The 23,002-nt window shown below is 32.1% G+C and overlaps 1 protein-coding gene and 1 pseudogene across 3 annotated transcripts; both read left to right on the top strand.

Moving 5' to 3' along the window:
- Nucleotides 1–1,021: 1,021 nt before the first annotated feature.
- LOC128181637 (free fatty acid receptor 4-like) lies at nt 1,022–7,088 on the top strand (annotated as a pseudogene).
- Nucleotides 7,089–10,296: 3,208 nt separating this feature from the next.
- On the top strand, nt 10,297–19,377 carry LOC128181995 (O-phosphoseryl-tRNA(Sec) selenium transferase-like). Of its 3 annotated transcripts, none has more exons than XM_052850581.1 (11): nt 10,297–10,371; nt 11,738–11,853; nt 12,090–12,244; nt 12,779–12,897; nt 13,116–13,271; nt 13,449–13,602; nt 14,126–14,228; nt 14,595–14,721; nt 15,000–15,185; nt 18,107–18,197; nt 19,097–19,377. In XM_052850581.1, exons 2-11 carry the CDS (start codon nt 11,740–11,742, stop codon nt 19,305–19,307), a joined length of 1,416 nt encoding a protein of 471 aa, XP_052706541.1. In that variant the 5' UTR covers nt 10,297–10,371; nt 11,738–11,739; the 3' UTR covers nt 19,308–19,377. The 3 variants fall into 3 exon arrangements, with proteins under 3 accessions (XP_052706541.1, XP_052706542.1, XP_052706543.1); XM_052850582.1 differs by lacking the exon at nt 10,297–10,371 and adding an exon at nt 10,881–10,904; XM_052850583.1 differs by lacking the exon at nt 10,297–10,371 and having other exon boundaries at nt 11,733–11,853; nt 12,074–12,244.
- Nucleotides 19,378–23,002: the final 3,625 nt, after the last annotated feature.

Raw genomic sequence — 23,002 nt, 5'->3', positions numbered from 1 at the left:
TAAGATAATAGTAAATGGATATATATATTTAAAAAATCCTAAAAATGTAAAACAGAGCATTTTGTTATGTAACACAAAAAGGTGATCAAATGAATAATCTTCAAGTGATTGGTATGATATCAATACAGGGATATACTGTCTTGAATCAAATGAGCTGAGGTATAAGTGTTTTTTTTTTCAATTTGTTTTCCCATATCTGCTCCCTCAGAATAGAAAAGCCTTATTCAATTTTAAACATTTGAAATGTTATAAGTTTTAAACGATTTCAACTAAGTCTAGAATTTGCAATTGTCTTGGTCACATTTTTCCAAAATATAATTCATTCAGCTCTGTGAACAAGCTATAGATAGAGAAATAAAAATATTCCATCCAAATATTATCAGGCCTAAAACATCAAACATGTAACGTACATGAACTGAACAAGTATATAAAATTTAGTTATATTTAAAAAAAGAATAAATCCATCGGGAGGGGGGAGGGGAGAGGGGGAGGAATAGTCATGTAGATATTGCCTCAGAAATACTTTATCATTATGATACATTTCTTGTAATATTTTGTAAAAGTTTTCTTTACATTTTTGCCCCCCTGCTTCAAAAGAGCCATGGGGTTCAGTTCTAATTTTCTTTTTCTATCTTTGAATTCAAATAAGTGTATCGCTTTCCAACATAAATTGGGACCATGCACCACCTCCCTTGTTGTTACAAGCCTCAATAATTGTGAGTTAACAGAAACAAAGTGATATTAAATTCTACAGAAGTTATCTCTCTTATCAGAGGGACATTCAACCTTAAAGAATATAAAGCTACAAATTAGCGATCGTTTTGAATTCAATATAGGCGCGACTCATTAGTTCTTTTGAAGTTTCATTTAAAAAAGATTGTGTGCTAGACTTTTGTAACCCAGTTACGATATTCACAAGGCCCATTTTACGACACAAGCAATAACTTAACTGATGTCCTTATTACGCGCAAATGGAGGCTCTTTACTTTTCCCTCTTGCATCTCGACCTAATTTTCATATATCTGAGCCCTGCCAGGATCGAGCGATTCTGTTCTTTTCCTGGATGTAATTATCCAAGATAAAGGTATATAGATTTTATATTAATATTACTTTAGTTCAACTACAATTCGTTGAGTTTATTTTGAGTTTATGTGGTAATTAAAAAAAGTAATTTTCGGAATATCTTTAATAAAAATTTCTCTTTTTCTTTTTGTAAATATGAAAATCATTTTTAATCATATTAGGAGAATTTAAATATAATTATACTTACAAATTTTAAGATACGCTATACAGCAAGACATATTTAGATTAAACTATTTCCTGACACTAAGATCCTTAAAAAGTTAAGCATGTGACTCAAAGAGGATATATAGGCAGGTGGACAATAACAAAAAAATGCCACTGGTTCAAACACTTCTGTTGGCACATAAAACTGTGCGTTTTCGGCTTTATCTGCATACACTAGCTGAAATAGCTATTGTCGTACTTTTGGATATCAAACTTCATGAACAATAGACCTCGTCAAATCGGCCGTCGAGACACTATCGTAACCACAAAATCTATGTGTATATGTAATAAAAAAATGCGTCAGTCCTATGTGCTCCATTGGCTTGGTCTTTGGTACTTGGGACAAGAATCCCCCTTCTTGCACCAACTTTTCAATTTTCATAAATTTAAACAATCTGTGATTGAAACCATTTTTGTCCTTCATAGATAATTTATTCTGCATATCATTTTTAGACATAGTAGCGTATTCGACTCCATGAGCTATTTTAAAATTTGCATCAAAAAAGGTGTTTGCAATTTATTTTCTTAATCACCTAGCTGTTAATTAACTTAACAAATCGAAAAATTTGTTATTATGAAGTTAAATCGCAATTCGATTTTCAAATAAATCATCAAAATCATAGTTAAAATGTCTTGTTAACCAAGTTTGGACCGAATGACCGACAAACATAAAGACAGCCGGAAGGAGGGAAATAAAGACTATATATCTTAACCAACATAGTCCAATGGGTTTTATTTGTTGGAGTAAATTTTCGTTATGACTGTGCTTTCGTGAATAGATTCAAACTTGAGGTAAACCTCAGAGCCTCAAAAGTGAGTAACGTAAGGGCAGTCTGCTCGATTTTGACGTTGTCTAGTGATGCCACCTTAACTTTTTTTTAAAAAAACGTCACTCTCGTGATAACACGAAAGTTAACTGTGATTCTCTGTCATAAACACAATCTTGTACCTTGTGCGAGAAAACGTCGGGTCGCTTAATACTGCTAACACGATATTAAGTTCTGGACACGTTTTAAGTGTCTTACAGCATCTTCTTGATCTTTCTTTTATCTTATTCTGTCTTATTCCTATAGAACGTTTATCTATTATCCCGTTTTTTGACACTGTATTCACACTGTATTCAAGCTCGTTTATATCATCACAATGTCAGGGGTTCTCAGTATAAAAACATTTTGTAAACGAATCATCTAAATTAAACGATTTCTAGCAAATATTAAATTTTCTGCAATTGATTAAGCTATTATAATAATAGAACGCTTATTTGTAATCTAGTGGCGTTTTATCAATATTTGTGGGCATCGAATTATGTGGTAAATACACAATGTATGTAATGTGTATTAAATATTCTCAATGCACAGAGGAACCTTTGAGAATGTATCCTGGTATTTTTTGTCACTTGGAAGTAGTCCACTTACATAATCCCATCTTTTTAAAACAAAAACAAAAAAACAACCAAAAAAAAAAACCCAACAACAATTGAGTAGCATTCAGAGTGAAAATTGTTTTAATCCACTGGAAATATGATAAACTGTTTACCATATTTTAAAGTAGATTTTGTTGATATTTGTAGATATTTGTGTTTCACAACAATCAATCTATTGCATTAATTTATGCTCAATGGCTTGACAAAGTGATTTTTTTTAAAGAAATAAAACCAACCAACATATCATTATACTGTGTGTATATATATTATAAAAGAAAACACATTTAATCCAATCAATGATAATCTATCAATGCTTTTTATAATTCCTTGATAGTTGTTTTTAGATAAAGACAATTGTTACAACATACTGTAAATAAAAATTGTCTTCCACATTTATCTGCATCTATTGTCAATTCTTTAAGGGAAGAAAAAGAGATAAAGGTTTCTCGGTCAAGAGAAGCTACCACTTATAAAAGCATTTCGACGTCGTCTTTCTGAGGACTTCTCAGTACATGTCGTTTCAAGGACGTTCTCGGGATTTTGTCACAATGCACTAAAACAAACAAAAAGCTTGTTTATGTTTATAAATATTACGTCGTTTGATACTAGTCAGTAGAAACTTTAAAAAAAATAAACTAACGATGTTAAATATGGATCTAATATTCATTTTTAATGCATGTTGTTTCGAGCATGAATTCTCAGTAGTCTTAACATACAACATAGGTAAACCCAGTAGTCTACTAGTATTTTGCATTTTAAAAAATCATGTTAAACAATGGACTCATTTCTATTTCTTTTACATGTACATGTATATATGTCTTTGTTTATTCAAAAGTGAACGGGCGTTTTTGGCAGCGAAACTAGATGACATTTTATTTGTCTAAAGAGTTGTTTAAAAAACATACCTACAAAAATCCATCATGTGTATTATATATAAAAATCATGAGACTATTTGTAGCAAGGCAATAGGAACTGAATAATATCACTTAAACTAGCGTTTAAAACATCACTTCAAGTCATTGAGAGTTATTCGAGTCATAAGGCACATTTTTATTGTTTAATTTAAAATTTGTCTTAATGACATCAATTAATAAACGATACATATTATAATTACGTTGCTATAACATGCGGTTTCCGTACTTAAACAAACGGATATTGTTTTTGTTTTTTCAGTTGGGGAGGGGGTGGGTGTTAGGAAAAATGATAAATACGCCATATGTTTTTGTACAGCTCATCATCACAAAACATTATGAATCCACACAAAGAAATCATATTTATATACCGATACGTTACCAAAACAAAATACTGAATACGTTTCTTTCATAGCACACTTGTCTAGTACTTATTGTAAAATAAAGTGATTTTAGTGCGTTCCGTTTTTTAATATAATTTTTTAGTTGATAGGACCGTTTGTTTGTGACAATTTAAAACGCAGTTGAGATGTAATTAAAAGAATTAAAAATAATAAAGGTCCAGCTGAAAAAATTAGTCTTTCGGAGTGAAAATAGCATGGCCTTTTTTTTAAAACGTACGTGATGGTAGGGTAGGCAATTTTAATGTAAATTATGTTGAAGACATTCATATTTATTTTACATTTGTATAAACACATATATATCGATATATGATCCATAGGAACTGTTAACTTTAATTTCTAGTGCATCTAGATTAATATCTTAGAATTACGTATTTAATTTTCTTTTTCAGTTGCTTCAATAAACTTTCCATTGTGAAACACAATTATATTCCATGATGTCGAGTATGAATAAGTCCTACTTATTTGGAATGGATTATGAGCAAGGATGGGGAAACACTTCTTATTTCACTTATTTTTCCGAGTTCAACCGACCTTGGCTTGGTCTACCTTACATTGAGGCAGCCGTGTTAATCATTCTTTTCATTTTTTCCCTCTGTGGGAACTTTACCGTATTTTTTCAAATATTGAAAGTTAAAAGCACACGTACGGTAACCAACTACTTGATTTGTAATCTGGCCGTTGCAGACATTCTTTTTTCCTCTGGAAGTCCCCTGATTGCGACTGCACGGTTGACCGGAACTTGGGTTCTGGGAACTTTGGTCTGCAAAATGTTGGTGTATGTTATGTTTATTTGTGCGTCTGTGATGATCTGGACAATGACAATTATAAGCATTGACAGATATACTTGTATTCTCAAAACATCCTTCAAGAAAATCACTCCTAAAGTGGCAATATGTAGTATTCTGCTTTTATGGATCCTGGATTCCCTGGCTTTTATTCCACTCTCAATGTATTTCACTGTAAAAAAGGTACCATTTGGTTACGAAGAAATCAAAATTTGAACGCTCATGTGGCCAAATACCTCCAATATCCGCATTTCTATGATTTTCACAGTGAGTGTCTGTTTAGTAGGATTTGTGATCCCTCTCGCCATTTTGGTGCTAAATTATTTCAGAATCCTCAAAAAATTTTGGAGATCTCGGAACGCCGTGAAGGCAATTACCACCAGATCTGTGAAGTCTCGGAAACAACGAGATATCCGGCTTGTTAAAAACTTGATACTACTCGTATTCCTGTTTCTTGTGATGTGGTTGCCTATTTTCATAGTTTTTGTGCTGATTCAAGCTGATGGGTTGGCCAATTCTATGAACATTTCTTCGCAAGCACTGATTGGTACCTTGTGTCTTGCCCTTGGAAACGCTTGTGTTAATCCGTTTCTGTATGGCATAATGAACGACAGAGTCAAACGCAGAATTCTTAGAAATGTGTTTAGGCGCAACGAGAAAACACTGTTGGCGACACCTGACAGTAAAACTGAAAATAGTGGTAGCAACACGGGCTGTCAAGGACCTAGTGTGACATCCTCTTCTTGAACTGTTTGATTTTTAAAATTATTTTGAGAGTTGTAACATGGATATGAACTGCTCTCTGAAATTAAATTGTACGAAATATGTACTACTAGTATCATACTTTACGAAACTTTCAGATCAATCATTTTTGAAAATAGATTCGTTCTTTATGTGTGTATGAGTGTGTTTTTTGCCTATTATTAAAGATGAATAGAGATCAAATATTGTTTAAAAAAAATATTATCAATGCTAGAGTTATGGAAAAAATATTTTAAACATAAATATTAAACCTTGCTTTCGAATCATTGCATTTATATTCATTGATTATGTGTGGTTGGCAAATTTTTTGAACAAAGATATTAAACCCTGCTTTCAAATCATTGCATTTATATAATTAATTGATCAGTGTGGTTGACAAAAATTGTCAAATAATCACACATCATTGCATGCTCATCAACTTTCATGTGAAACTGAGTAGTACATGTACATCTTGTGTATTTTTTACGTATTTTTTTCAATTTTATGTATTATTGTTATTTTAATTATTTGTTGTAATTTATACTCGTATGAAACTAACCTTATGAAAAAATAATATTTCATAAGGCTTGTATTTTAGGATCGATTGCAAAACAGTATTTGGAGTTAGGCAGGAATACGGAGTTGCCCACATTATTAATTATAAACTACAGTGTTAGTTTTTAGGTTTACAAATGAACTAAAATACATTGAAATGGAAAATACTTCTCCTTTAGGAAAAATTAAAAATACATAAATTCATGCAATCACAATGAATATTTTAACAATAGAATTGTTATACTCGTATAAATATTGTTACCAGAAAAAACTATGATCAACCCAAAACCTCTAGTGAAAGGCATTTGGGGAGTGGGGTTGGCAATGAGATCCCTTTTTTTAATTCAGCAAGATAAAATGTATTTTTTTTAATATACATTGTATATCTGTTTATTTAAAAAAATATTTTTTTTATTTTTTGCCCTCCCCCTTTAGGAAAGCATTTGGACTCTAGTTGAACTTGGGCCGGTTTTAAATTGATCCACGCACGTGTAGTATTTTCCCTGTACTGCACTGGTGACCAACTGATATAGACGACTTGTCCATTCCTTTGGGGTCAGTTGAGGTTGTACACTATTCCAACATTCACATTCAATGCCTGGCAAAAATTATTATGTTTTATTTACTTTCCTTTTTTATTTTGTTTCTTTTCATGTACGAAATGTTTGTTATACACATACTTTTGAAGGTTTAAATTATTTACAGATAATAAAGTTATCAAGAATGTTGTGGAAAAAACACATGTAGTTACAGTGAGAAATCTCTAATACTATCATTTCATTAACATTAATAGAACAACGTGGGTTGCTAGATCAGGCAATCTAAAATGTTTATTCGTTGACATGTTTAAACTATACATTTATTGTTTGTCTGTTTATAATAATCCATGTTTTTAACTTTCATATGTACATATTTATTAATTGAGTTGTCCGTACGCCAGTGTATTAGCAGATTGTTTTATAAGATACATGTATTTAATAAGTAGCGGGCTTAATTTGCTTTTTTTTTCGAGTTTTCGACATTGTATAAAATAAGTGAAGGAAAAGAGCGAAGGACGTATGACCTGCTTATATATATATATATATATATATATATATATATATATATATATATATATATATATATATATATATATATATATATATATATACCAAATGGTCTTATTTCTAAGAAGTCTGGTCCACGATACAGCATCAGAAATAATATATCAACAGCAAAAAAGTTTTTATTTTTTACAAAACCATTCTTCAATTTGCAACAGAACTAGATAGGACAAACGTTGAAATAATGCCCCAACTTTTATATAAAATAAACTGCACAAACATAAACAAATTTTATACTCTTTATATAGTTGGTAACAAGTACTAAGTAAAATTATGACTAACTGAACTAACTATGATAGTGTATTATAGTGTATAACCCCAGGGGAAACCGGGATGGTAAATATTTATTTTTTTATCCATAATTTTTTTTATCTTCATAGACATGTTATAATAAATCAGATCATGTAGAAATTTCAGGAAATAATTTAAATAATATGTTTAAGTAAAGGTTGATCTCGGTATGCACATAGCAGTCTCTTAAAATTGATACAAAGTTCTGATTACCAATATGTTTTTAAAGGGACTTGGACACGATTTTAGATCAAAATTTTCTTTTTCTTTTTTATGTATAAAATGGTTTACTTGCTCATTTTGAATGACTGAACAAACTTTGAATGTTAGAAGTCAAGTTAAAAAATAGATACAGAGGTAAGAATTCATTGTTATATAAACAAAGCTAGAGTCTTATATTTGTTTACAAATAATGTAAAGAATTAAATTACCATTTCTTTGACCAGAGGACTCGTGGCAAACAAGGTACTAAACTGATTCAATGTGTTCATAGATGATATGATCAACAGAAAAAAGCAACATTTTATTGAGACTTATACCAATAAAATACATACGTAAACCATAACAAGGCTTGAGCTTTGTTTACAAAACAAAGATTTTCAAACTCCGTATCTTGCTTATAACTGAATCTTTGACTTTCAAATTTTGACAAAGCATTAAAAGTACCCATATTAACCATTCTAAATTAAAATTGGAAAAATAAAGTTTTAAATTTTGATGTCAAATCGTGTCCAAATACCATTAAAACTTCTTATAATGTTTTCCATATAATACTACTGTACTATAAAATTGCTATTAGAATTTTAAATGTACATGTATGAGTTTACTTTCTATTTTCATTCGTTCATCTGAGCTATTCTGATCAAAATTTGTCCGTTGTCTGTCGTTGGAGTCCTCGTTTTCACATTTTCGACTTCCAAAACCACTCGGCCAATTTTAACCAAACTTAGCACAAAGCATCTTTGGAGGGTTACAAAAAACCCATTCTGCTCAAACCCCGTTTGGCCAGCTTCGGGAAAACCATGTAGTGTTAATCCAAGTACAAACAAATCGTGATCCTCAGGGGAATGATAGAGCCACAATGGTAAGTTGATTTTTTTACGCAGGAACAAATTGAGAAACATCTCTGAAAATCTTCTCAAAACTTATTTGGCCAGAAAGGCTGAAACTTGTGTGAAGTCATCTGAAGGTAGTTTAGATTCAAGTTTGTTCAATTAATGATCCCCGAGGGTAGGGTTGGACCACTTAATGGGGGTTGAAATTTTACATAGGAATAAACGGGAATTTTTTTTTTTTTACAAACCTTATTCTGAAACAACTTCAATATTTGTACGTTTGATGCCGAAATTTGCAGTCCATTTATAAATTGTTTGAAACTCTATATTCGATTGTTCAAAAATGTATAAATACGGTCATCGTCGGTTATTCGAGAAACTATATAATTCGTTATTCTACGGACCTTGCTCTATTTCTCTTCCCCATGCTCTTTTTCTCCTCCTCTTCTCACTATTAAGATGAATTAGGAAACTTCAAAACTGAACATCAATCACTATCACTATAATTTAGTTTGTTTTAAATGTCATTTTACATGAATAAAATATTCTAAAATCTTTGTTATTGTTATCTTGTTGAGGTTTTTTTCCCCCGTTTTTTAGATTATTAAATCATATTAATTATTAAATGTATTTGATACTCTGAAAACCGCCAAAATCTTTTCTATCAGCTAGAGCTATTGTTGCTCAGGTGAGCAATGTGGCCAACTGGGCTTCCTGTTTGTGTAAACTTTAAAACTTTCCATTTCTTTAGTTTTTAACAAAAGAAGATGGGGGAATAAGATTGCGCAACTGCCCATTTGGTTTAGTCGTAAAATACAATTTTAAATTTAACATTTTTTCAATTAAATATATATGAAATGTTATAATTCAAGTTTACAAAAGGGTAATATCTAACTACATTCAGTTTGAAATATTTCAAAAAACAATAAGAGAAAACTAAATCCTTAAGTTTTGGTGTTATCGAACCCACAACCTAAAAACCTTCTATATAAATTTACTTATCGTCTGGTGCTCTAACCACTGAGCCATTTCATTCACAACAAAGTGGGTTGTTTAAATGCTATATGAGACATTGGCCACGAATTTACGGACTTGTATTATTTTTCTAAAACGTTCAATTGTTGGGCTACAAAATTACATTTTTAAAAGTATAGTGGGTCATTTCTCCACATTTTTGTTGATGAACATCCGTTTAAATTCCATTAAACCGCATTTAGACTATGACAAAAATATGGAGAGATGACCCACTTTATAAAAGAAAAGGCATTGAAGTTATAAAAATGATAGTATTTGGAGGTTTTGACACGTATACGCCAGTTTAAATCAGCCTATTAAAAGTATCTTAAATATATAAGGGTTTCAAACCGATGTTACGTTAGATGATTATACTCTGTTTTTAATTTTTTTTCTTAAATTATCAGATTTAATGATAGTTTAATTTTGCAGTGTCTAATCCTTCCTCAAATGGGCAGTTTACACGCCTTATTCACTCATCTTCTTTTTAAAACCTTAGTTTTGCAATTTGACATCTGAAAAATTACGCTTAAATCTATAAACCAGGTTTAGAAAGCGTAAACTGGCCCAACCCAATTTAAAATGAATTCAAATAATAAATATTTAGTGATAAAATATCATATTATCTATATACCAGAACAAATACAAAAGACCTCCGAGAAACAAACATCTAAGTTATATGGTTTGTGCGTTTATCGTACAAGTTATCCACAAATTTTTTAGAGATCTTCAAGAAAGGAGTCTGAAAAGCGTCACTGTACTTTCAGTTTGGCAAAGCTGGTTGCAGCCTCCCTTAGTTCAGGTGATTTTTGTTGTGAAGTTTTCAAATCGAAGTCTGTCATTTTCTGTTCGTTATATAGATGTTCAATGAAACCATTCGCGAGGTAATCCACCTTGTTTAAATTGTTCAGGATGGCGATCTTTTGCGAAAATCTTGGCAATTGATCGTGCACAGTTTTATCGGTATTTATTTACAGCTAATGTGCTTGTAACAAAAACCGCTCGTGTGACTAACAGCAAGCGCAGCTCGCCGATGCGAATCGCTAGCAAGCACTACGAGCTCTAGGCCTTATGGTCAAAGAGAAAATTCGAATTTCTACTCCCTTAACTTGACGTACTGAATTTTTTTGTCGTCAGAATCGTACCCACAATTTCATGTAAATTGCATATGGCTACCAATGTCTTGCCCTCGCGAGAACAGGTAAACAGGCAAAGAGAAAATTCGAATTTCTACTCCCTTAATTTGATGTACTGAATTTTTTTGTCGAGAGAATCGTACCCACAATTTCGTGTAAATTGCATATGGCTACCAACGTCTTGCCCTCGTGAGAACAGGTAAAATTTTATTTTGCATTAAAATCATGCATTAAAAAGATAAATAAAAAAATTCTGCTGACTCTAAAAATGTTTAATTTTTTTTCTTGGCAAATTGTTCGGAGCATTTTTTTTGGACAGATATTGTTGAGTAATGTCTGATCTACTTACACGACACCAATCTTTAGCATTATAAATAAATAGATAGGTGGATCCAACTGTGCACTTTTCTTACGAATTGTGATTGTGTTATTTGCTTTGCCCTCCAGACTGCCACAACTCAAAAGATAAATGTTTATGCATGTATACTGAAGCATAAAACATTTAAATTTTATTAAATTTTTTATCATGTTAATGCATCCATTTGGTAAACCACACCGCAACTCATCATTAGGCCTATGAATAATGTGTACCTGTGTGTATTTAATTCAATATGCTGCGCTCTACCCAATGGTCGCACTGTAAAAGATATTATGTCTGTTGTAGAAGCAGGTTATTATTTTAAATTAGCAGTGGTTTTGAATTTAATATGGATGCGACTCAGCAGTTCTTTTAAAGTGTTAGTATAGGTTGCAATTGTGTACAGGCTGCAGTTTTATAACCAGTTACGATGGTCACAAGGCCAATTGTGATTTGTTTACCGGTATTATTATACATTAAAAATTACTCCTGTTATGCAGGTTCAGTTCAATATGACATAGCAAGGTTACTAAAGTTATAAAATATGATGATGACAAATAAATTAACTTACGATACATTTACATGTATCATGTTTATGTAAGACGGAAAAGAGGTGAAGTGAGAGCCATAGAGTTTGTGTTTATAAAAAGGTTGCAAATTTTTCAGTTTTTCAGATATGGATGATGCTTGCTATAAATTGTGTGAGAAACTGGTCCCCAAAAACTACATTCAGCAAGGACAGAATGCTAAGTCGATTCATCAAAGCAAAATTAAGCATTTGCTAGAACAGGTAAGAAGACTAAACAGCTTCTTAAATCTCATGAATTAGCCTAGCTCTGAGTAATTTGCCTTGATATGTTAAATATAATATTATGTCATAATTTTTTAGAGTGCAAAAGATTTTATATTGTGATAAGATTTGAAGTTGATGTTTCAGTAGGGTTTTCTTTGTAAATAAAAAAAATGTTAACGTATCAATGACTCCTTCAATTTTATATGTTATTCCACAGTTCTTCAATTTTCTAGAGGAGAATTCCAGAAGAGGGCTGGGATGACCAGACCATTGAGTTATTCCTCGGTGAGCTTGCCATCATGGACAGTAACAACTTTCCAGACAATTGTGGTGTTGGTGAGAGGGAGGCTAGGATTTACTCCTCATTGGTCAGCAAGCGGCACTTCCGGTGAGGAATCAGACTTTAATAAAAAAGTACTAAATATAAAAGGTGTACTGGTGTAAACATGATAATTACAGTTAATGTACAGGAAAATATACAGAAATGTTACAAAATCTGTAAAAAAAATTCAAAATATATCATCGAGCATACAGTTTGAAAGAGGAGTAATGTACTCAAACTGATCTATGAGGAGCCTATTTTAAAAATCTTTTATTGATAATACCTCAGCAAAAATAGTCCCTACATACATGTAAATGTCTTGTTTTATGGAAATTATATCATTTCCACATACCGGTAATATTCAGCACATTGCTTGATATTCCGACTACAAATGTAGTATTTTTAATCTAATTGTATTAAAAATTACTAGTACATGTATCTAATTGTAATCTAATTGTATTAAAAAATACTACATGAAATTCATTTTCATAATTTCACCCAAACATAAAATTTGAACAGTGTATTTGAGACAGAAAGATGATTTAAAATGTGCATGCTTGCTGATGCCAATACTACTTGTGTTGTATGGTATTCCTGCAGCCTGGGTCATGGAATTGGCAGATCAGGAGAGATAACTGCTGTTCAACCCAAAGCAGCTGGCTCTAGTTTGATTATGACCCTTACAAACAGCTTGGCTCTTCATGCCATCAAATTGTCAGGTAATCCAACATAGTAAGATTTATTAATTAAAAAATAAACCAATTTATTTAAGAGTGAAGCTAAGTTTTCAAATTGTTCAAAATTTTTTTATATTGTTTTAATACGTACATGATTTTCTGAAGGAATTTATACTTTTGTTAAACTTATATGAATGTAAAAATTATTGATTTTTAGAAAGAAGAGTCTTTTTTTTTTAAATTATATATTTCTCTTTTAGGCATTCAAGCAAGCAGCTGTTTTGTAGTTCCCATGGCAACAGGAATGAGTATAGCATTAAGTCTACTTTCACTTAGACAAAAAAGACCGAATGCAAAATATGTTCTGTGGCCTCGAATTGACCAGAAGTCATGCATTAAATCCATTGTCACTTCAGGTTTGTATCATTAAATACGATAGATAAATAATTGTCCATGTGTAGACTATGAAATCTTGTGAAACTGAATTCATGTCAAGAAAATGTAGTGCATTGTTACCTGGTGACTGAAAATTTTATATTATTGTCCATGTCATATAGTACATTTGTATAAAGCTGTGTCGTATTTTTTTACAGGGTTTGAACTGGTGGTCATTGAGAATGTGAGAGAGGGGGAAGAGCTGAGAACAAACCTAGAGGAAATCCAGAAGAAGGTCCAGGAGCTGGGGGCTGGGAATATCCTCTGTATCTTGACCACCACTAGCTGCTTCGCTCCCAGAGTTCCTGATAAGTATGTCACACAGGCACTTGTTTCTGCCATAAATTTTATCCTATAGTATAATTAATAACTCAAGGTATCTAACTCTAAATTACCTGGAGTACCACCTTCCATGAATTGCAATCATTTTCACTTTCAGATCAATTTACTGGTAATGCAGTCAGAAAGTGTTTACTACCATTCTCTTCTATGATAATTGACCAACAAAACCATATTTATAGTAAAACACGCTTATAACGAAGTGCCAAGGATGGATGATTTTACTTCATTTTAAGCGTTGTTTGTTATATCCGTCAAGTTTACAACATGTGATTAAGTCACAAGGAATGAAAATCACTTTGCTGTAAGCGTCAATTCATGTTCGCTATAACCATGTTTTACTTTATGACATGCTTGCCTTTATTTACTTCCACCAGCACAGGCACTGTCATAACATAATTTGCTGACTGAAAAAGGTGTTTCACACCATGAACCCCTATGTAGTGAATATGCAGTACATGTATGTCTTAAATTTTTATTTTTTAACTGATTACAGATTAGAAGAGATTGGGGAAATTTGCAAATCACAGGACATTCCACATGTAGTGAACAATGCTTATGGTTTACAATGTTCAAAATGCACCCATCTAATCCAACAGGTGAGTGGACAGTGGATTGTTTCAGTTAATCCGGAAAAGACTTCTTGTGACAATGAAATTTTCTAACTTAGCTAAATGAAATATTTAACTCGGTTGGTTATTAAAAAAAATATGGTTAAAAATCTGGATTTTAGTAAAATCTTTGAAATTATTTGCAAGTGTAAAAGGGTGAAAAAACAGGGCAAAAATAACATTGTAAATATATATGGTATGTGCTAGATGCAGACCTTCATTGACACAAATTTAATGTACTAATTTTTTTGAATTATGTTAACTGTATTAGGCATTATTTTATTTGTATTATAGTCTACATACAGACATGTACATCTAATATTGAGCAGTCATTTTGTTTTCTGTTTACTGAAGGCATCACGATCCAGACTGGATGTGTTTGTACAAAGCACAGACAAGAACTTCATGGTACCTGTCGGTGGATCAATCATAGCTGGATTTGATGACAACCTTATTCGACACATCAGCAAATGCTATCCTGGTAAATGTGATTTAAAGTTTCATGTTGGCAGTCATTTTGTACAAATATTCTGTATGTGCATGTCTGACTAGTAAGTGCATGTCTGATTATCAAAATTGAAAAATAGTCAATTTATGAACTTTCCTATCTATTATGCAGTCCATACAAATGTCAACAGAGATTACTACAGTTAAATACTTTTATGGGGGGGCGGGAGGGGGGTAGGGGAGGGGGTAGAGAGTTTTGAGCAGTGTGTTAAAAGTCATCGCCTGATTAATAGTTTATGGTTATAATTACAGGTAGGGCTTCCTCCTCACCCTCCACAGACCTTCTGATCACCCTCCTCAGTATGGGGGTCAAAGGTTACAAAGATCTCCTGAAGGAGAGGAAATCCAACTACAAAGCATTACAGGAAAAACTGAGTGAGTGTGCCAAAAAGCATGGGGAACATTTACTGTCTACACCCCACAATGGCATTTCAATGGGTAAGTGAGATTTTTAGCTCACCAAGACGAAGTGGTTTTTAGAGCTGGTTAAAGTTTTTGTTGCAGGTGCCCTCTGATGATTATATCTTAGTTACTACTTGTCCTAACTTCACCAGACTTCTATGGATGGTGCGTCTTATGATACTGATGCACCAGACAGGCTTGAATGCTGAATCTGAGCCATAAGTTTCAGATGCTGGAGGAGGTTAAGGTTTTTAGAGCTGGTTAAAGTTTTTGAAGCAGGTGCCCTCTGATGATTATATCTTAGTTATTACTTGTCCTAACTTCACCAGACTTCCATGGATGGTGCGTCTTATGATACTGATGCACCACACAGGCTTGAATGCTGAATCTGAGCCATAGGTTTCGGATGCTGGAGGAGGTTAAGGTTCTTAGAGCTGGTTAAAGTTTTTGAAACAGGTGCCCTCTGATGATTATATCTTAGTTATTACTTGTCCTAACTTCACCAGACTTCCATGGATGGTGCGTCTTATGATACTGATGCACCAGACAGGCTTAATGCTGAGTGTGAGCCATAGGTTTCAGATTCTGGATATGGTTAAGTTTTTTGGAACAGGTCACATGTTTAATAGATAATAGTACTATTTCAAACTTGCATAGTTGATTAAACTGTAATATGAATGAATCACAGAGGAAGCTTCAGATGCAGAGCTTGATCTCCATTATCAAGGATGTTAAAAAATATATCTTAGTTATTACAGGTCCTAACTTCACCAAACTTGAATGGATGGTGTGTCTTATGATACAGAATGATGCACCTGACAGGCATGGATGTTGAATCTGAGCCATAGGTTGCGGATGCTGGAGCAGGTTAAGGTTTTAATTGCTAGTGCCCTCTGATGATGATATCTTAGTTATTACTGGTGTGAACTTCACCAAACTTGCATGGAGATGCGTCTTATGTATACTGATGCACCTGGTAGACTTGAATGCTGAATCTGAGCCATAGGTTTCGGATGCTGGATGAGGTTTAGTTTTTTTGGAACAGGTCACATGTTTTATAGATGATAGCTTGCAAAGTTGATTTAATTATATTATAAATGAAAGGCAGAGGTTGCTTCAGATGCAGAGCCTGATCTCCATTATCAAGGATGCTAAAGAAATCTCCTATCTCACTCAAACCTGCTCGATAGATAGATGTGTTTGTTGATAAATGATATAACATGATTCCTATGATATAGTATTGTATGGTATGAAACAATATTGTTTAATATGATACTATATAAATAGTGCCTGTTTAGGAGGGTAACAGTTGAAATTGACACCCCGAGAAAACCATTGTCAACCGACGCGAAGCGGAGGTTGACAATGGTTTTCGAGGGGTGTCAATTTCAACTGTTATCCTCCCAAACAGGCACTATTTATTTTGTTATACTGAATGTCTTTTTTAAAAATTTTAAGAAAATTTTACTGCTTTTATATAGGAATCACGTGAATTCTACAGCGAACCGTACGCGCATAATTTTCGCGCATGTAGCATTTTTTAATGTTACCCGTTGCCAAGTGCGTTGCTAACGCTGAGGGTAATAGTAAATATTATTAACTGCGTCTTAACCAATCAGATTTCAGTATTTAACATGAAAGTATAACAAAATATAATATCATATGTAATATTATAAAAAGGTATATGATACAATATGATATTGTATCAATTTTTTTGATATTTTATGTTATGATATTGTATCATGATATTGTTATGTATAGTATTGTATATTATTGTATAATACTATATTGTATTATTAATTTATTATTTTATCACATGATACTATTACATAAGATATTTCAAAAAATAATATTGTATCCTATGATACAATATTGAATATTCTATAATATTGTATCATACGATATTGTATAATATGTAATATAGAATTATATCACATGAAATTGTATGATACTGTAATATTATATAATATCGTATCATATGATATTGTATGATATGATATTGGTTTTAAATATGATATATTATCACATCAAATGAAATTGTATTGTATGATATTGTAAAATATATTATTGTATTATATGATACAATCTGTATAATATAATATTGTTTTATATTATATTTTACTTTATCACATAATATTGTATCATTTGATATGATACAATGTTGTACATATCAAATTATATTGTATCATATGATACAATATCATATAATGTATCAAAAATGATACAGTATCATACAATATCATACTATATTATACAATATAATATCATATATTTCAATTTTATGATGTAATATGATATTGTAATATAATACTATATTGTTTTATTTATTATGATATTGTATAATGTGATTAAATATAATAATGTATAACACAATACAATGTCACATCATACGTTACAATATCATATCTCATCATTGTTTATTATGATATTTTATTGTATTATATGATATATGTTGTAAATATGATAGGATGCAATATTTATTTTATATTATTGTATTGATTAACATATGAACATATGATTATCATGCAATTTTTTAACAGATGATATATACGATATTGTGTCAAAACAGAATCCATGAATATCCAAGATCATAAAGTATGATTTTCATTTAATATGATAAAGGTGGTCTCATAAAGGTGAAGTCTCATAAGGGTGATGTCTCGTCTCGGTGAGCTTTGTAATCTTTGATTACCTATGTTTTTGTGAATCTTTTGGTTTATTTTTATGCCCATGCTAAGCACTTTAATTTCACAGGGTTTATTTAAAATTCAGTTTCTTTACAAATCAGGGAACAAAGGTTTCGAGTTTTAATTTAATGACTCTTTAATCTTCGCAATCAACACACAAAGGAGATTGTTGTTTTGTGTAACATCTGATGTTATTTCATATTTCCTCTACTTATGTTACAATGATACCTGCACTTTTGGAGCTTCAAGGTCTGACTCTTTTAATTTCAGGCATGAGTTTACAAACATTCCAGTGCAACACAGAGGAGGCTGTCACAGACTTGGGCTCCAAATTGTTCACACGACTTGTTTCAGGAACAAGGTATAATATTATTATATCATTCACACAAAGCACCTGGATATTCAGACTACATGTATTTCTCAATAAACTAACACTGGAAGCTGAGATTTTTCAATTATAGTGTGTGTGTTCCGTATCTTCTGTAGTTTTGAGCTGAATTATTGTAAACATAATTTTTAAAAAAATATATTTATTTCTGCTCTTATTTTTATTACAAAAAGTGAAATAGTTTGAATTAATATTTATATTTACATCTACCAAGTAGGATTCCCTTTTTTTAACGGAGTAAATGAAATCATAGCTCTCTATTTACATCTACCGAGTATGATTCCCTCTATTTCTTACGGAAAAAATTAATTCATAGTTCTATAGAAACAGCCAGACTCTACCCGCCCTGTTTATCAATTGGTCGTAACCTACAGCGACCTAACAAAAATCACGGACAGCACGAAATAATCATGATGATTTCAGACTCAAATTCCCGTGGGAGACATTTGGCTGTATCTTTTAGCTAACGTACTGATGTACATTAACAGTAATTTAGTGAATTTTACTTACTTTTTAGAATCGAGTTTTTAATTTATTAAAAGAAAGATGTAAATATAAACAATAGAATGCTTTCTTTGATTATTCATGCAGAAAAAAATGTACATGACTCACTTACGCGGGTTGTGTATTTTCTCCGCAATTTCGCCACCTTCATATCCCCCATGAATCACCAAAGAAAGCATTTTATTCTTTTAATAACAGTTGAAGGAAATGTCGAAGAAGAAAATTAAACCTATATTAACGTGAAGTCATAAATGTCTCTATAGAAACGAAACAAATTAAAAGTGTTAAAATACTCCTTTGTTAAGATTATAAACCTATACCGGTATTATGTCCGTTTGAAATGTTTCACGTTTTTCCTGTCTTTATAGGGTAATTCCTACCGACGGAAAGAAAAGTGAAATCTGTGGGCGGACGTTTACAAGTTTTGGGGCCCACTGTGATGATTACGGTAGTCCGTATCTCACTGCAGCGGCGGCCATTGGAATGACGTCACAGGATATAGACTTGTTTATCACCAGACTGGACAAAGTTCTGACAAAAAGTGCCATAACCAAAGACTCAAATCAAGTAGATTCTTGAAAGTTGTTATTTATAACCAATTAACCAATGTCTGTCCTAAGATTTAGTTAATGAAAAGCTTAAAATAATACAGTACCATGTGTTACGATGATGAAAATGAAATGTACCGATGACGTCATATCATTACGTCGTATGGTATCGGCATATGCCAACACCTATCATGTTATTGCGATAATATCACTCTACCATGAGATATCGAATGACACGGATCTCACCATTTCCTTTGTGAGGTTTGAACCGAGAACGCAACAACCAGTCTGTGATGTTGTGTCACCACGCAGCTATCGTCACTGAGCGGTCGTTTCTTCGGGTACTGGTAATTCAATTTGTTACGACCATATATTTACATTCCAAATATTTTTTGCATGTAAAGTGTGTGAAAAGATATTGCAGCTATAAGACTATAATTTAATTATGGTTGTAACGCGGCATTTGATTGGATAGAAAAATTTAGTTAAATTTGTATAACCTGGTTTGCACGTCACAAGACACGTCACAAAGCACCAACGTACTAATTCACTTGACGTTACGTTTGAATTTTGAACAGATTTATATCATTTTTTTAAAAAGTAAAACGGACTCAATTTGTACAGCAAATTCCAGAAAATTAAATTATAAGGAATGAACTCAATATCTACCCAAGTTATACTCGTATAACCTGGGTTGGAGCAATTTACGCTTTTTTATAATCCGCTTCGCGGATTATAAAGCGTAAATTGCCCCAACCCAGGTTATACGAGTATAACTTGGGTAGATATTGAGTTCATTTCTTAAGTAACACACACTGGGTACTCAAAGGTTAGAATGACTAGTTTTATTATGACGTCACAAACGTTGAACGCTGTAAAATACAACGTCACAAGCGAGAATCAAAGTTCACGCTTGTGGCTGTTACAGTGGCTCTTCCATTAATTTGAACTTACCCTTAGGATAAAACAGAAATTTCGACGTAAAAATCACATTTGCAGACAAGGAAAGAAGTTTAAAAAAATGTGAATATAAGCATTAAATCATTATTTTTTGAAAGATATAGTCTCATAACTGCAGCGGTGTGTGCATACAAATGTTCATAACGCGCTAGCGCGCGTTATTCAATTTGTATGCACACACCGCTGCAGCTATGAGACTATTATCTTTCAAAAAATAATGATTCAATGCTAAAATGTACATGTATTGTAACGTTGATGAAACGTGTTCATTGACTATGTGTTCAATTGCCAAAACTGAAGATCGGTTTCTGGTTGTTTGTAAAAAAAATAAAGGTTATATGATATGAAAGGTGTATTTTGGTTCTTCGAAGCAGTTTATTTATAAAGCGAGCTTTTAATGTTTTGTAATGTTATCCGTTTAATCGGTGACTCCCAGATAATCAAATGTAAACTATAAAGCACTGATGATGGATGATTCAGCTGAATGTTGAAAATGTTGTTCTGTCGGAAAGAAATGTACAGCTGTGTTTGAATAAAAACAGCATAAAATTCTTTGTTGTTAGAAGTCATTACTACCGTTATATATCATATAAAAATTCGAAATCGTCTTGCATTATTATTGAAACAAGTCAGTATGTATTGTATTGTCAATTAGAGCAAAGAGTTATTTTGGCAATGATCTGAATAAAAAAGATTTATGTGTATAGAAGGAGGGCGGGAGGAAAATAACAGAAATCTAGTTAACGCGGTGTAAAAGTTTCAGTATTTCCAGTGCAAAAAGATGAAGTGGATTGGGTTAGATTCCTGTCTCCATTCACCAAACAGAAATATATTCCCATATTTTTTTATGTAATCGACAGTGAAATTGTTAATCCAGCAAATTTCTCAGTCTTGTTTAATTTCTTGAAATAAAGTGAAATAAAGAAATATTACGGAAGAATTATCTGGGCTTTAGTGATGAATCTTTTATGAATGGGCAGATCTAAAAGAATGGAATAATTGGATAACTTTGAGTTTCACACCAAAGTGTATCAAAATAGAACAAGAAGAGAACTTACAGATTGAAGGGTTAATCTAATAAGTGGTTAAACGCGTTACTCCAAACACATGTACTGTTGTTGTAACGAAAGTTGTTTATGTTCTTAACTCTAGTATTACGATTTTGTGGGTATTGTATTTCATATTTTTCTGTTTTGAGCTCTGCATCAGAAATAAATATTCTGATCTGTTCTTGCTATAAAAGGGCCCTCGATATCGTTCAAAATTACAGATTTTATTTTAATTCCAGTGCAATATAACTATGCTGTTTATTTTACATAATTTGTTGAACAAGAACAAAGTTGATTTATGAATGCTCAGTTTATACAGGAACAGATGTAAAAGAACTAAAATGGTTATTCTCTTCCCATTTTGCAATTGATAACAAACTATTGGAATTCCGTTTGCATTGCAGTCGTATAATTTCTTTAAACATGCAATGAAAAACAGATAGACCTTTATTTTAACAGTTATTTAATAGTCAGGTGAAAAAAAAAATAACGAAATATCTGATATTTTCATTTTCAATAATAAATGACCAAATTTTCTTTAGACTAATTCGAAATATCAAGAGGTCACATTATATTATAAAATAAATTTTTGATCTAGAACTTTCCAAAGAAATCTTAATCCATCCGATGCTTTTTTCCTCCAATTAAAGTCTGACGTGATTAAGCAGATATTTGCAGCTCTGACATATGAAATTAAGATTTCTGATCACAATCTGCAACAAGTAAAGCAGTTATCTGTGGCACTTCTTCTAATTAAAGACGCCTTAATCTTGGGTCCTGTATTAAGTTTCTCTTGATGTTTTCTTGTGCTTTCGTCATCCTTGTGAACTCGCCTGAAAAGGAACCTCGATTTACCCACATTTTCTCTCGCCATCGTCAGAATTTGATAACGAGATCGGAACGATAACATTCTTTTTTTTACCCGTGTTAATCTTTTTTGGCTACAAACTTCTGACTTTACAAAAAAAAATATGCAACGTCATATTTTCTTAAATTAAGAAAAATACATGTATACAAGTATCCGTATAATGTATATTCGTTTCCTAGACAACAATTCCCCTTTGTCCGATAGATATGTCTTCGATTCATCTCTGGCCTTTGGAATTTCTTGGGTCTTTGTAGCAATTGCCAAATTTTTCCCCTTCAAAAAAATCATTTGTAATTATATCTTATCTTAAATTCATCTTTTGTTTGTGTCGCATACGAAAACGGAGGAATTGCGCTTTGTAGATTAACCGGAACCTGCGCTGATGATAATAAATCATTACGTTCCGTTGATTCATAATAGAAGAAGACACTGTCTGGTAGGATCTATTTCAGGGTCTTTAATGCGTTTTAATGTGAAAACAAGACACTTGGGTAACAATACCCCCTTTGCTTGAAGTTGCTGAGCGAGCGGAGATTTTTTAATAGACACGGTGAATAAAAATCGCTTGTCTGTTTAATAAATTCACGGTAAATATAACTGAGAATGTTATTACGGAGAGAGAGAGAGAGAGAGAGAGAGAGAGAGAGAGAGGAGACGTACAGTTTAAATGATTTAACTATTATCATTTTTTTAAAACTCGGTTTCCTACATAATTCTAGATACATGTTTGGACCCTAAAAGTCAGTGGCATTTCTATTATTACTAAAATATTCTTTCAAATATTGATAATTAAATTTATTAACCTTAACTTCTAGTGACAAAACAACAGTTTCTTACTATAAGTATTAA

The sequence above is a fragment of the Crassostrea angulata genome, chromosome 4 (assembly GCF_025612915.1).
Source record: "Crassostrea angulata isolate pt1a10 chromosome 4, ASM2561291v2, whole genome shotgun sequence".
NCBI classification, from domain to species: Eukaryota; Metazoa; Mollusca; class Bivalvia; order Ostreida; family Ostreidae; genus Magallana; species Magallana angulata.
The sequence above is the reverse complement of the archived record's forward strand: the minus strand, read 5'-3'. Positions and strand labels throughout refer to the sequence as shown.

Excerpts from the sequence above, each read along its gene's own strand:
- LOC128181995 (XM_052850581.1), top strand. The coding sequence starts at position 11,740 with ATGGATGATGCTTGCTATAAATTGTGTGAGAAACTGGTCCCCAAAAAC. Across the intron at positions 14,229-14,594 it reads GCACCCATCTAATCCAACAG|GCATCACGATCCAGACTGGA; the intron begins GTGAGTGGACAG and ends TGTTTACTGAAG. Across the intron at positions 14,722-14,999 it reads CATCAGCAAATGCTATCCTG|GTAGGGCTTCCTCCTCACCC; the intron begins GTAAATGTGATT and ends TTATAATTACAG.